At 42.8% G+C, this 13,680-nt stretch overlaps 1 protein-coding gene across 2 annotated transcripts in view; it reads left to right on the top strand.

The window, feature by feature from the left end:
* STARD13 (StAR related lipid transfer domain containing 13) overlaps positions 1 to 13,680 on the top strand; it is a 225,193-nt gene that overhangs the window by 85,860 nt on the left and 125,653 nt on the right. Inside the window, exon 1 of one of the 2 annotated variants that reach the window (XM_069969912.1) lies at positions 6,769 to 7,100. The exons of the other annotated variant lie outside the window; for it this stretch is intronic. Coding sequence (XP_069826013.1) covers positions 6,977 to 7,100 — 124 coding nt within the window. The 5' untranslated portion in view covers positions 6,769 to 6,976. Of the gene's footprint in view, positions 1 to 6,768; positions 7,101 to 13,680 lie in introns of those variants that run through there. 2 annotated transcript variants of the gene reach the window in all.

Raw genomic sequence — 13,680 nt, 5'->3', positions numbered from 1 at the left:
CTCAGTGAAGGCTTCTTTATTAACTGTGATAGGTGTTTTTTCTGGCCTGGAACCATATACTGATCAGCCATAACATTAAAGCCCTAATATTGTGTTCTCCCGTCGAGTTACCATAACAGCTCTGAACCAGTGAGCGATGGACTTCAGAAGACCTCTGAATGTGTCCTGTGGTATCTAGCAACAAGACATTAAGCTCTAAGTTGTGAGGTTTGGTCTCTATGGATCAGGGTTGTTTTTCCAGCATATCCCACAGATGCTTGAAGGGGAACTTGGAGGCCAAGGCAACACCTTGAACTCCTTGACCTGTTCTTTAGACCTTATTACAGAATATTTTTTTTTTTAAATTTAATTGTCGGTCATAATCATGCGGCCTTTTTGGAACTTCTCTGGCCCAGTCATCTAACCATCATAATTTGGTTCTTGTCAAAGCCACTTAGATTCTTAAATTTGCCCATTTCCTTGCTTACAACACTTCAACTTCAACTTTCCTGGTTGAACATCTACTTTAACTTTTCCCTCTATGCTTTAACCCTTTCACTCCAGGATACAGAAGCTGGACCTTGGCTGCTAGAGGTTAGCGAGTTGCCCTTCAATTGTGGTCCCAGTATGAGAATTCACTGGCCTAGAGGATCAGATAGCAGTGGTGAGTGGCAATAACGGGTCAGGCAGATAAATGTAGTCAGCAGGCTGAGTTGTCCACTGGAGAATCTATGCGATACCTAAAGATGAGGCAGAGGTATTGTTCAATACAGGCAGGTTTTTGAGGTAGGTAGCACAGGTTTAGGTTCACAATCCGAGTCAACAATATGGTACAGGAGGAGATAGAGCAGAATCGGAATCTGAAATACAGGCACAGGTCCGAATACACAAGTTAGCAGAATCAGGATAGCACACCTTCACAGTGGACACAAGGAAACAACAATGCTCAGACACAGGATGTGTGGTGGATCCTCCTTAAAGGGAACCAATCACGCCGAAATTGCCCCCATTGATTGCCCCCATTGATAAGGAAGCGTGCTGGTACATCAGCCAGCACGCTTCCCAAACATCCCCCTGTCCCCTCCGTACCCTCTTTTGTTAGCCCATAATCTTACTTTTATGATGTCCCGCGCCGTATGCTAATCAGCCCCAAGTAGTCAAGGTGGGCTGAACTAGTCAAAGTGGGCTGTACTAGTCACGGTCCTGGGCGCTGTAATCACGCCCAGAGGGGCGTGATTCAAATACCTTCGCTCCGCCGACGTCATCTCTGGCCCGCGTTCACGTCGGCGTCTCGCTGCATCTTTCGCCCTCTGGGCGTGATTACAGCGCCCAGGACCGTGACTAGTACAGCCCACCTTGACTAGTTCAGCCCACCTTGACTACTTGGGGCTGATTAGCATACAGCGCGGGACATCACAAAAGTAAGATTACGGGCTAACAAAAGAGGGGACGGAGGGGACAGGGGGATGTTTGGGAAGCGTGCTGGCTGACGTACCAGCACGCTTCCTTATCAATGGGGGCAATTTCGGCGTGATTGGTTCCCTTTAAATAGGAGAAGCCCAGTATGGATGGATAAGGGATGAATTAGTAATGCACCCACTGGTCACTTAAATAAAAGACCATGCAGCTTGCCCCTATAGGCCAGGACTGGAAGTGCAGAAGCACGGCATTGGACTAGTAAGCCAAGAGGCCAGTGAAGAACAGCTCACCAGCAGAGACCAGCTGCAGAAGACACAGCAGGAGCTATGAAAGGAGGATGGATAGTATGACGCATAGACTGGGAGCAACAAGTCATCATCCACTTTATAGCATGAATTTGCTCACACAATCACCAAAGGCATTGTCACTTCCACAAACTTTACATATGTAGTATATCTCATTTAAATCGACTTTGTACCCACAATCTGACCCCCCCCCCCCAAACCGCTTGTACCTTCAGATAGCTGCTTTAAATCCAAGATCTGTCCTGGGGTCTGTTTGGCAGGTGATGCAGTTATTGTCCTAAAAAACAACTTTTAAACTTGCAGCCCCAAGCCCAGTGGACGTATCTGTGCCCTAACTTTGCACCACCCCTCTGTCCCTCCTTCCCACCTTCTTCATCATTAGGAATGCCACGTGAACATTTTCTCCTGTCTGAACATTGCACAGGTGCCTTAACGATCCAGCCCATGTTCAGTATTCATACGCTGGGCCACCCCGCTGAGGGTAGTAGTAGGTGGTAGTACTGGGTAGGAACCCGGGTAGCTGCTTGCCTGATGGTAGTCACAGTTTTGGTACGAGGGATAGCAGCTAACCAGCGGGAACCTGACCAAGTGGAGGCCGAACAATTCTTTGTTGTCCTTAGTCAGGGCACCAATAATTAAACCAATTCCAGGGTTCAGAAACAACGGTAGTTGTGCATTTATTGAAACGGTAGTAACTGGTGATAACAGTCTCTCCGGATGCAACCGGGAATAAGGCAGACTTGGATAAGGCAGAGTAATGGGTGATGCTGCAATAGGCTGTGATGGTAGCGTACTGAATGATGGGAGTAGTAGTAATACTGAGGATAAGATGCTGGGCGGAATGGAGCTGAGATGAATACTTGCTGTTACTGATGATGAGAGATGATGGGAGTAATAACTGAAAACAGCACCCAGATCTTGTGGTTAGGATGAGAATCTTGAGAACTTGGGAATGGAACACAGCCAGGTCCCGACTGGACCGGAACACTTCTAGTCAGTGCAGCAGCAGGTACCGCAAGGTTGCGGCCTTGTGACACAGGAGCAGCAGCAACACACACCCTTCTCCCCTGAAGGTAGAGAGAAAGACTGAGGTAGGACAGGAAGTCACATGGTATTCCCAGCCAAAGCTCGATGGCCATTGGGGTTACCATGAAAGCAGGGGACAGTCACGTGACACCAAGCCATTGCATCATCACTCCATTAGGACATATAGGACCAAATATACATGAAAATGAGTGAAACAGCAGACCTGAATACTGAGAGGGGTGACACATGATACAGTTTGCAGTGGACCATAACTTTCATAACAGAGGCAATAACATATTGACTGACTCAGATATAAAGATACACTTTGAAAGGTAACAACAAGAGAAGGAACTCATTCCTAATGATGAGGAGGGCGGGGAGGAGGGACAGAGAGCTTGTGCCAGCCTAATGCATACACAATCCAAGCCAAGGCCGTTGGGCACAGGGCTGCCAGTTTAAGGGCCAGTTCACACTGAGGAAACACGGCGCAATTCCGCAGCGGAACTCTCCGCCGCGGACTGCTGCTGCACTCAGTGTCCTGCTGTGAGCGAATGGGAGAGCGCATGCGCCCTCTGCATTCACTTACAGCAGCACACTAAGCACGGCGGGATTCCATGGCGGAAATCTCTGGCACGGAATTCCGACGATCTTGCTCAGTGTGAACTGGCCCTAAAAGTTGTTTTTTAGGACAATGAATGGCGGGGGGGTCAGATTGTGGGTACAGAGTATCTTTAATTAAAAAAATGCTTTGCTCTCCTTCTATCAAGAATCTTCCTTCCACTGAACTGTCTTCCGCTCTAACAATCAGCTTAGCAACAATTTTTATTTACTGGTTACGATATATAGCTAGCCCGGGGATCAGTCTACATGCAATACAAGTCTATGGAAGAGGGAGATGGAGGACCTGGAACACATACATGCTGCAGTAAGAGAGGTAACTGGCGGAGCAGATATTTAATAAATGTCGTATACAAAATAAACAATGGCCAGATATGGGGCTGATCCTGATATACACACACAGGACAGCGTATCCTAAAAAGCCACATGAAATTACAGGTACGCTCTGTCAGAATTGGGTAATAAATTGCTTCCAGCTTATTAATGTGTTGTATTTTCTTATCCCTCAAGACAGCTTCTACCAGCTTAGTTGCTTGGATCTGGCTCCCATCTCCTTCAGTGGCAGCACTAAGGGGGAGATTTATTAAACTGGTGTAAAGTGAAGCTGGCTCAGTTGCCCCTAGCAACCAATCAGATTCCACTTTTCATTCCTCACAGACTCTTTTGAAAATGAAAGGTGGAATCTGATTGGTTGCTAGGGGCAACTGAGCCAGTTTCACTTTACACCATGTTTGATAAATCTCCCCCTAAGTGTACATCTCTCACTATGTAAACTTAACCCATCTTACTGGCAATGTATTTGCTCGCCAGAATATAACCCCCTCTGAGATTGAAGTATAGTATATAGACGCAGTATATACTATATTCTGACAGCACATCTTCCACTCTTGCAATAGAAATATTTCAAAAACTTTTGCCAGGACTGGACTCAGCTTTTCCAGCCACCTGGAGTGGAGCAGCAAAGACTTCAAAGGCAAAAGACTGATAAGCAGATTGCCGAGCTAAGAAAGCTGGCCAATCTGCTCATCTCTACTTACAATATCCATCCAAAAACCATAGAAGTTAGGCAGCAACCTGCCATAAGCTATTATTAGTAATTTTTATATTACCAATAACAATTGAGCCCGAGCCGCTCTGTAAATGGGAGAGAAAATATCACAGACTGATTTCCAGATCTCAGCTGGTGTTACAAATATACTGAGCTCTTATTCCTGTGTGGCAGAACACACATGCTAGAATGCTGAGCGGAATCATATAATTCAGCCAGATCCCTCATTCCTCTGCCATATTGTGCTATTCATTTTTTTTTTTTACAAGCCTGTGTTACTAAATATAGCTCAGTGAATGAGAACGTCTGCTGGTTTATGACCAAGGTCTTTTTTTCTAATTTACCAGAATTTATTTCTTTTCCTATTCATAGTTGAAATACATATAGTCACATATGGGGCAAATCATGTGCGAGATTTTATGGAGAGAGAACTTCAAATATTATAAATAACTTTAAAATGCCAGTGACAGGCTCCATAGACTTTTCTATAGAATCTGTCTTCTGCAGCAAGGAAAGAAACGGAGAGAGAAGTGCTTAGTTGAATGCTTTTCTCTGCTTATTCTAGCGATTAGTGGGGGTCTAATTTTTTTTAATTACAGTAACGCTTCAAATTTTATTTTAACCTATGACCTTGGTGTTATCCAATAATATTATGGAAAAGGGATTTTCTCTAGATTCTAATGTGTTCTAAAGACACGTCCATGTCAGATTGGAGTAGGATAAACCAAATTGTGAGGGAATCCCTGACATATGCTCCTAACCCCACAAACAGGATTGTTTAGTGCAGGTTTAGCCCATACAAAAATGCAAAGGATAACTGCAACGACTGGCAACAATAGACAGAGGGTAAAAAAGTGTACCAACAGCCCCCACTCCAAAATTAAAAAAAACATAGACATGTCAAATTTTTTTACAGAAACTGGAAAAAGTCTCCTATTTTTACGAAGTGTACAGGAATTTATAGAACTGTTGGCAATCCTACAGGGGAAATGAAGCATTATACAGTTCCTATTAAAATCAATGGGCTGTCCATTTAATAGAGGTAGGTGCCAAGTACTCCTGGGACAGACATTCTTTTCAGCTATTCTACACTTGGGCTAATTGATGGAGCTCCGCAATAGTTCTCCTCTTAACTCCCAAAAGAGTATTGGAAAATGGGAAAATGGCATCCCCTTTAAAATGTTTATAAAAGGTCCAAACAATTAGAAATAAGAAAATTAGAAAAAAGACATTTGGTAACTATTTTCTTTACCCATACCATAGAAAGTAGGGGGAGTTGTCTAGGAAAAATAAAAAAAATCCCCATGGAATGGTGTAAAAATAAAAAAACAAGAAATACTCACCTTTTCCACTTCACTATACAGTAGCTGCTGCACCAAAACTCCCAGTCCTCCACTGGTCTCCGCTTCTTCCTACTCTTAAGACCTGCTCATTCAGCCAATAAGTGACCACAGCAATGTCCCTCCTCAGTTACTGATTGGCTGAGCAGGCAGGTCCTGTGAGGGTGGGACGGCATATAACACAGAAGAAACAGAGACCAGTATAGCAGCTGTGGGAAATCAGAGGAGGTGAGTATAGTATATTTATTAAATTTAAATATATATATATATATATATATAGCCTGGAGACAAATTTTGCTTTTGGTGAGACAACCCCTTAAAGAACGCTTTGACTGTATGTCTTTTGAAGATCATCAAATGCAATGCAATGTCTTTTGTAGGATTTTCACTCAATTCTGGTGCTTTTTAGGACCAGTGTTTCTTTATAGTTTTGTAGGAATTTTTTTTTACAATTGAAAAATGCTAAAAAAAAACAAAAAAAAACAAAGCCGTTAAAAGTGAATGCATAAAAGAACACCAACCAAAACTAAATATAATTTAAAAAACAAACAAACACACAAAACAGTCAAACTTTTTTTTTTTTTACTTTGCTCAATCCCTGTCTACGGATACCACACAGCAGCCATGAGTGAATACGCACATGCAGGGTAATAAAATGCGTTCATGTTTATAATATCCCCTCATAGGAAATACTTTCCAGACATCGTCGCTCCTGTATCTGCTCGAAGAAAGTCATTAGGAAAATGTAAGAAAAAATTCTATATAATGTATAAAGTAGAAGGCAGCGAAAAGGTTATTAGCTAATAATAGTCTGATGACCTCTAGTTCTGGTGTCTGGAGAGATAGGGTAAGTCAATAGAGCTGGAAGGCAGGCTTGGAAGGTAATTGAAGGAGAAAGGAAAGGTTTCCTTCTATCAGACTGGAAACTTTCATGGCTGAACATCTGGTCTGGGATTTTCTCTGTCTTCCTCTGTCAGGGCTGCTGTAGTAAGGGGGGTTATAGGGAAGGCAGGGGGAGGGAGCAGGAGCACTGGAGAGAAAGTGTCAGGAGGAGATGCAGTGTGGGGAACCTCTGTGCTGGAACAATGTATCTAGGCTTTGAAGAAGTGCTGAGAGCACAAGGCACTGCAGGGCACACTGGCTTGTTGGTGTATCACACCTCCTCCTCCTCCTGGGACCTGCATTGCTCTATCTAGCTGCTGCATTCCCAAGTAAAGTGCAGTAATGCTGTGGGATTTACAATGACATCCAAGAGGAGATCAGCCAAATTTCTGCTGAGGAGGTCTCTGAGCGAGCAATTAAAGGACTCCACCACCAAGGCTTGGGACCTGCTGTGGAAAAATATCCGGGAAAAGCGCCTGGCAGGTCAGTGCCTTCCTGCATCCAGACACAATGCAGTAAAATGACACTCGCCTATAGTGCTCTTTTTTTTTTTTTTTTTTTTTTTTACCAAGGATTTTTTTTTTTTTAATTTGTCTATTGACCCTTCTATTCTGCAGTCTCAGTGCTTAATAGTGTCTGCCTGCTGACAAGGTGACTGCTGTGTTGTGAGCTTGCACTGCAGACCGCTGTCATCCGTGTGTCCTATGCAGTGTCCTTGCAGCATTGCTTTATATTTAGACGATCAAAGCGATTAAAGTTTAAATGTAACCACGTACAACCATGTAAACTACATAGAGGTAATGAATGAGTTTAGCAGGTTCATAGAACAAGCATCATTGTGGCTTTGAAGCGCAGCTGCAAAGGTTTAGAGGATTTATGTCATGATGAGTTATTGATAGGTAAATCTATATTAGTCTTGGTCACATGACACCTTTGTAGAGATGGGAGAGAGTACACTGCAGGTATGTGATGCGTGATGTCAATCACAGCTAAATAGCATATGCTGTCTGTCCTGATAGATGATACATGTTGTTTGTGCCTTCCATAGATCACCTGCTCATGTACTATTATAGGTATTATACATCATGTATAGAATTAAATGCTTTCTTGCAGACACTAATAGATGTCCTTAAGGGGGTTTATTTCATGCTCAGATAAACTTATGTCATCACTAAGCATGTAAAAAATGGTGCAAGGCAAATTTATAGAATACCAACATTTGCGCTTGTTTCGTCAAATTGTAAAGTCATGCACTCTACACTGCTACTGATACATGTCATATACCCTATTCTGTCCACAATTCTGTGGTTCAGTGTAATTGCCATATGGCTGGTGTCACAGTATTTTTTATTTTATTTTTTTGCATTTTCCCCCATGCTGTACACTCTAGCAAAGGCATTTTTTTCCCATAGGCTTATCTGTAAAAAAAAATAAAAAAAAAATTATACAACCAAATTATTATACAACCAACGGCTTTTATTTGACGTTAAATAATAGCCATTTAGGGGGAAACACGATTGAGATCCGCTGCGGATCCCTTGCCTGTCATTTTGAATGAGAATACATACTCGCAGAGTGATTGACATCCCGCTGTGAGTATGTAAGTGACAGCCCCCTTAACCCCCCGCCGGCCGGAGCATACTGTACCTGCTCCATGCTCCGGCTTGCTTTGGGGCTTCCGCCATGTGGACATCCAGCTCAGCTAATCAGTGGCTGTGGCGGGGCAGCGCACTGATTGGCTGAGCGGGAAGTCCAGCCGGGAACCCCTGAAGCAAGCCGGAGCATGGAGCAGGTACAGTATTCTCCAGCAGGCAGGGGGTTAAGGGGGCTGTCACTTACATACTCGCAGCGGGGTGTAAATCACACTGCAAGTATGTATTCTCATAGAAAGGCAGCAGATCTGGTGTGTGTGTGAGTCTACCTTAAGGCTATGTTCCCACTACAAGATTCTAGTCGGCCACCTTTTCCCGTTAAATGATGGAACGTTCCCGTAGTGGGAACATAGCCTGTATGTGCATTGTGTTTTTTAGCATTTTTGTTCACTTGAATCACATGATGAATGAATTGCAAACACAACAGAAAAAAAACTTTAAAAATCGAATGTACAAAAATACACTATTTTGGAAAAATGCTACAAAAACTGAATCAAAACACATAAAACACACACAAAAACCGCTTACTAGCTGCCCCTTAGTTTTTTCTAAGATATAGGAATTTTAATAAGGATTATAGGGATTTTGGTTGACTATCTTCATGTTTCCCCAAATAGATGGGCAGGAATTTCATTTAATAAAGGGGGTTTGGGGTAAAGTGGTCAGTGACTGGAGTTGGAGGAAGCTATACGGATGATGAAGATGGAATACTGTGTCCAGTTCTGGAGACCTCACCTACAAAAGGATATTGATAAAATAGAACAGATCCAAAGGTCCCCACAATTATATATCAATCTGGGGTTTTCTTTCCACAATATAATGCATTACCACCTTTATTTGGAATCCATGTAATACTGAATATGATATAACATGATACCTGCTAGTGATGCTGAAGTGTATCTAACTGTATGAACTAATGTGTATCTATTTGTATTACCTGCTCCAGGTTTAATGGGACATAAAGCTTTCACCTGTCTTCTCTGCTGGTGAGATAAGGGCGCTGTGTCAATATCTCCCACCCTCTGCTTCTGGGACAGGTGCATGGAGGGGAGGCAGAAGCTTCCAGGGGGATCTCTATAGAAACAGACTGGCATGGTGCATCTAGCAGAAACAGACTCAAGGGCAGTGAAAGAGAATGGTAACTCAATTAGAGTTATCCAGCGCTACAAAAACACGGCCACTTCTACAGACAGCACCACTCTTGTCTCCAGTTTGGGTGGGGTTATGCAACTTGGTTCCATTGAAGTGAATGGAGCTTATTCTTTGATTAATGAAAGTTATACTTCTCTCTCATGGTTTTCTAGAGCTTGGCTTACTGTTATTCAATAGAAGCCTTAAATCTGTAATTCCAATTAAAAATAAAAACATTGGTGACCACACCTACTATACTTATAATGAGCAGCGGACCTGTGCGTCCTTCCATAGCTCTCCATGCAAGACAAAGTGGATTCCGCTTCCTTCTACTCATGCCCATTGCAAAGCATAATCACAGTACTAAATTATACAATAATGGGTAAAACTGCTACTGAAAAAGATTTGAGGAAATTGATGGATAGTAAAATATCAGTTTTGGTGACCAGCGCCAGGCAGCTGCTGCCAAGGCTAATGCAGTAAATTCTCATAATAAGAACACAGTTTTGCCTCTGTACAGATCACATGTGGGATGCTGTGTACAGTTTATAAGAAGGACATGGTTGAACTGTAGCAGGTGCAGAGGTGGGTATCCAAGATAATGAAGGGAATCTATTCTGTAGGATTACCGGTTAGACTTTAAAGGGGTTATACAGTGAAAATCTTTTTATTTGAAATCAACTGTTTTTTGAAAGTAAGGCTGATGGGAAAAAACGGATACAACTATGTGCATCCAATTTTATCCGTTTTTCCATTTACTTCCGTTATAAAAAAAAAAAAATGGATCAAAACGAATCTGTTTTTTTTTAGCGTACACAAAAACGTGGTCGACTTCATTTTTGTGTCCACTAAAAAAAACGGATCCATTTTGATCCATTTTTTTTTTTATAATGGAAGTCAATGGAAAAATGGATCAAAACGGATGCAAACACATGCATCCGTTTTTTCTATCTGTTTTCTGCAAAAAAACGGATGAAAAAACCAGATTGCAAAAATGTAGTGTGAACCCAGCCTTGTATAGATTTTTAAAGTTAGTTATATAGATTTTTAATTTACTGGTTTCTGAAAGTTATATAGATTTTTAATTTACTTCTATTTAAAAATCTAAAGTCTTCCAGTACTTATTAGCTGCTGTATGTCCTGCAGGAAATGTTGTTTTCTTTTCAGTCTGGCACAGTGCTCTCTGCTGACATCTCTGTGCAAGACAGGAACTGTCCAGAGCAGGAGAGGTTTTCTATGGGGATTCTATTTGCTGCTGCTCTGGGCAGTTCATGACAAGGACAGAAGTGGCAGCAGAGAGCACTGTGTCAGACTGAAAAGAAGACAATATTTCCTGCAGGACATACAGCAGCTGATAAGCACTGGAAGACTTGGGATTTTAAAAAAGTAAATTAAAAATCTATATAACTTTCTGAAACCAGTTGAACTGAAAGAAAAAGATTTTCGCTGGAGTACCCCTTTAATGGGTCTGGGCCTTTTCCCAGTTTTATTAACTGCAGTATATAAAATATCTGGAATATATGTTATAATTGTAAAATATTTGCCATCTTTGGATTATTTTGAAATATGATTTTGGCACCAACAAAACAGGCACCTTAGCATATAGAATCCCTCACTGAACTACATTGCCCAGCATTCCTGTTCCCTGGGAAGCACTGGGGAGCTATTAGAGTCTCTCTATATATAGTTTAATGTGAGCTTTTCACTGCTGCCATGCATTATTTATCTGCCTTGTAAATGTTTAACTGTTTATTGGTTGATTTTTTTTTTAACATTCATAACAATAGTTTACAATCTGTCATCCTGAGACTATTCCTCAATAGACATGGAATCATTGGTTGAAGACAGCTGAAGTTAATATATACCTCATTTTCGGGTTGGTATACACTATGGAGGAGATTCATCATCATGCACCCCTGTCGTATGCCATGGAAAGGGGGCAGATTCACCCATTTCTTGTGGTGTATGCCAGCCATATTCCCTGCTTGCCTGATGGGAGGGGGAAGAGGTGCGGCAAGGTGGAGAGGAGAAGTGGCCTCCTCCTGTGCCAGATTTATTAAAGTGTAAACCAGGAAAAAATCTACACCTGCTCTAAGCAGGTGTAGATTTGTGCTGTAATGCCTGTGCCAGGCTCTGGGTCAGCCTTCTGTACTAAGAGGCATACACCTCTAATTGTAGGAATTGTAGTTCTGCAACAGCAGGAGAGCTGCAGTTGCCCATCCCTGGGGTAGATCAAAATCACAGGTTAGACTTCTAACCATGGTTGTTAGTCCTCTTGACGTCTGGTTCCTGTTCTTCTCTGCCTAGCGCAAAGATGCTTCTTCTTCTGCTGCTGCTGTTTGGCTATGGCCTGTAGGGCCACTTAAAGGGGCAGTGTGTACACCCAAAACCAGTGCCCCCCCCATCCTGGTTATGCACTGCCTACATAAGCCAGCCTTGCCCACTCCTTGGTGCCTGAGCAGTTTGTGGTTTTCCATAATAAAGGTATTTCTAAGAAGTTGAGATCATGTGTTTGATCCTTGCCTGACCTCTCAACTCCGCCCCTGCCTGACCCTCCAGTACTATACAATCCAGTACTATACAGGCCTGTATATGACCCATACTGCTGACCCTAAACCCTTGCCAGGATCACTTTTCCTGTGCTTGATCTTGCTACTTTCTACCAGTCCATGGACAAAGACCCTCCTCTGAGGTCCGCTGAGCTATCCTCGCTCCACACCATTATAGCACCCTCTGCCAACTAAGTCCTCATTCCACATACTCGGCCATATCCACTCCCCAGCTTGGCCCAAAGTCAAACCAGCTGGGTACAAAACTCTGTTCACAAACCAGAGAAGCCTTATGGTTGCCAACAAGACAAAGTTATGCTTTCCAATACTTTGAAAAAAATGATGTGCTGACATATACCAGAATAGCAGATGACGGAATGCTACCCATTAGAATTTGCTGGCATGTATCTTGCATGTTTACACCAAACATACTGTGTACAGAGCTAGACATCTAATTTTTTTTGTAACGCTAGGTTACTGTAGTTTAAAATGCGTGGGGATTTCTGCTTCCATAAAAGGTTGGAAGGTCACATTGACGTGATTGGCCTTGTGAGCTCCACATCTTTTTTTTTTTAACAATCAGTCTATGGTGGTAATGTTTATCTGTATTGGGATGGCTTGCCTTTGTTACTGCCCGTTGGACATTCCTCCAGGGATTGTTGCTCCTCTTAACCCTCTGTCAAACAGCTCAGTTACAGCTTGAGTGAGCAGAGGACCTGGGCTTAATGCCCACAAGTAGCAGCCAGCATGCTAAATGGAACTGTGTTTAGATTACAATCAATTAGGTTTGGCTTCCAGGAATATGTGGCCACTTGTCGAGAACATTTTCCTATTGCCCGTCTCATTCTTTTTTTCCTCTTAACAGAGCTAAACATTGCAAATCAAGAGTAATACTAATTCAGGGTAATGAGATATAAATATATAAAGGAAAACACTTGTTACTTGACACTTTGATGTGTGTGCTCCGATTAGAGGCTATGACCCCCTGGTGTCTGACTGTAAAAAGACAAGATAGCGACTCGAGGCCTCGTGCCCGGTGACTGCGGCTCAACAAAAATAGACTTATTTATTTTAGAAATAGCGATGCGACTCACGAGGAGGCCGAAAATCCTATTCTTGGAAAACACAAAATTCTCCCCGCTCATTTGTCACTACGTTCAGACTGGTCCTATCTAAATATTATTCTATTTACGCAGCAGCTGCTTCATAAGTCTCGCTGTGTACCAGAACACTGCTCTTATCCCACTGGCCGAAATGTGCTACTGCCGTGGCCAAGGGGTGCTGAGGTCTTATGCACCAGGTGGGCGTTTGGGGATTTGTGGCTGGTTCACTTGTCACAGTGGCTCTTACTCATACTCTTACTCATACTCATACTCTTGGTTAGGAGCACCACACATAGAAGACTGCCTTTTGCCCAGCCAGATCAGAGAGTACCAGGTTGGGCAGTACGAACCCCGGGCCTATACAACTGAGCGTGGCAGACTCCTCGAGACCTCCCAAGGCAGCCGTGTGTGGATCAGTAGGATACGTCAGCTTAAGCTCTTTGTCCTACTGGGGATCAGTCTCTTGCCTCTTGAAGACTGTCCTGACAAATCTGGAGAAAGATCCCTGGCATAGATAAGGTTGCCCTAGAAGACGGTTACGCCTCCTGTGGGTTTAGCACTGCATCTTAGCTAGAGTCTCTTTCTTGAAGTGAATCTTTATCTTTTGTTACTGACAAGGGCTCTGGCC

This window comes from Dendropsophus ebraccatus, chromosome 5 (assembly GCF_027789765.1).
Source record: "Dendropsophus ebraccatus isolate aDenEbr1 chromosome 5, aDenEbr1.pat, whole genome shotgun sequence".
NCBI lineage: Eukaryota > Metazoa > Chordata > Amphibia > Anura > Hylidae > Dendropsophus > Dendropsophus ebraccatus.
Note: the sequence above shows the minus strand (reverse complement) of the source record. Positions and strands in the feature narration are given on the sequence as shown.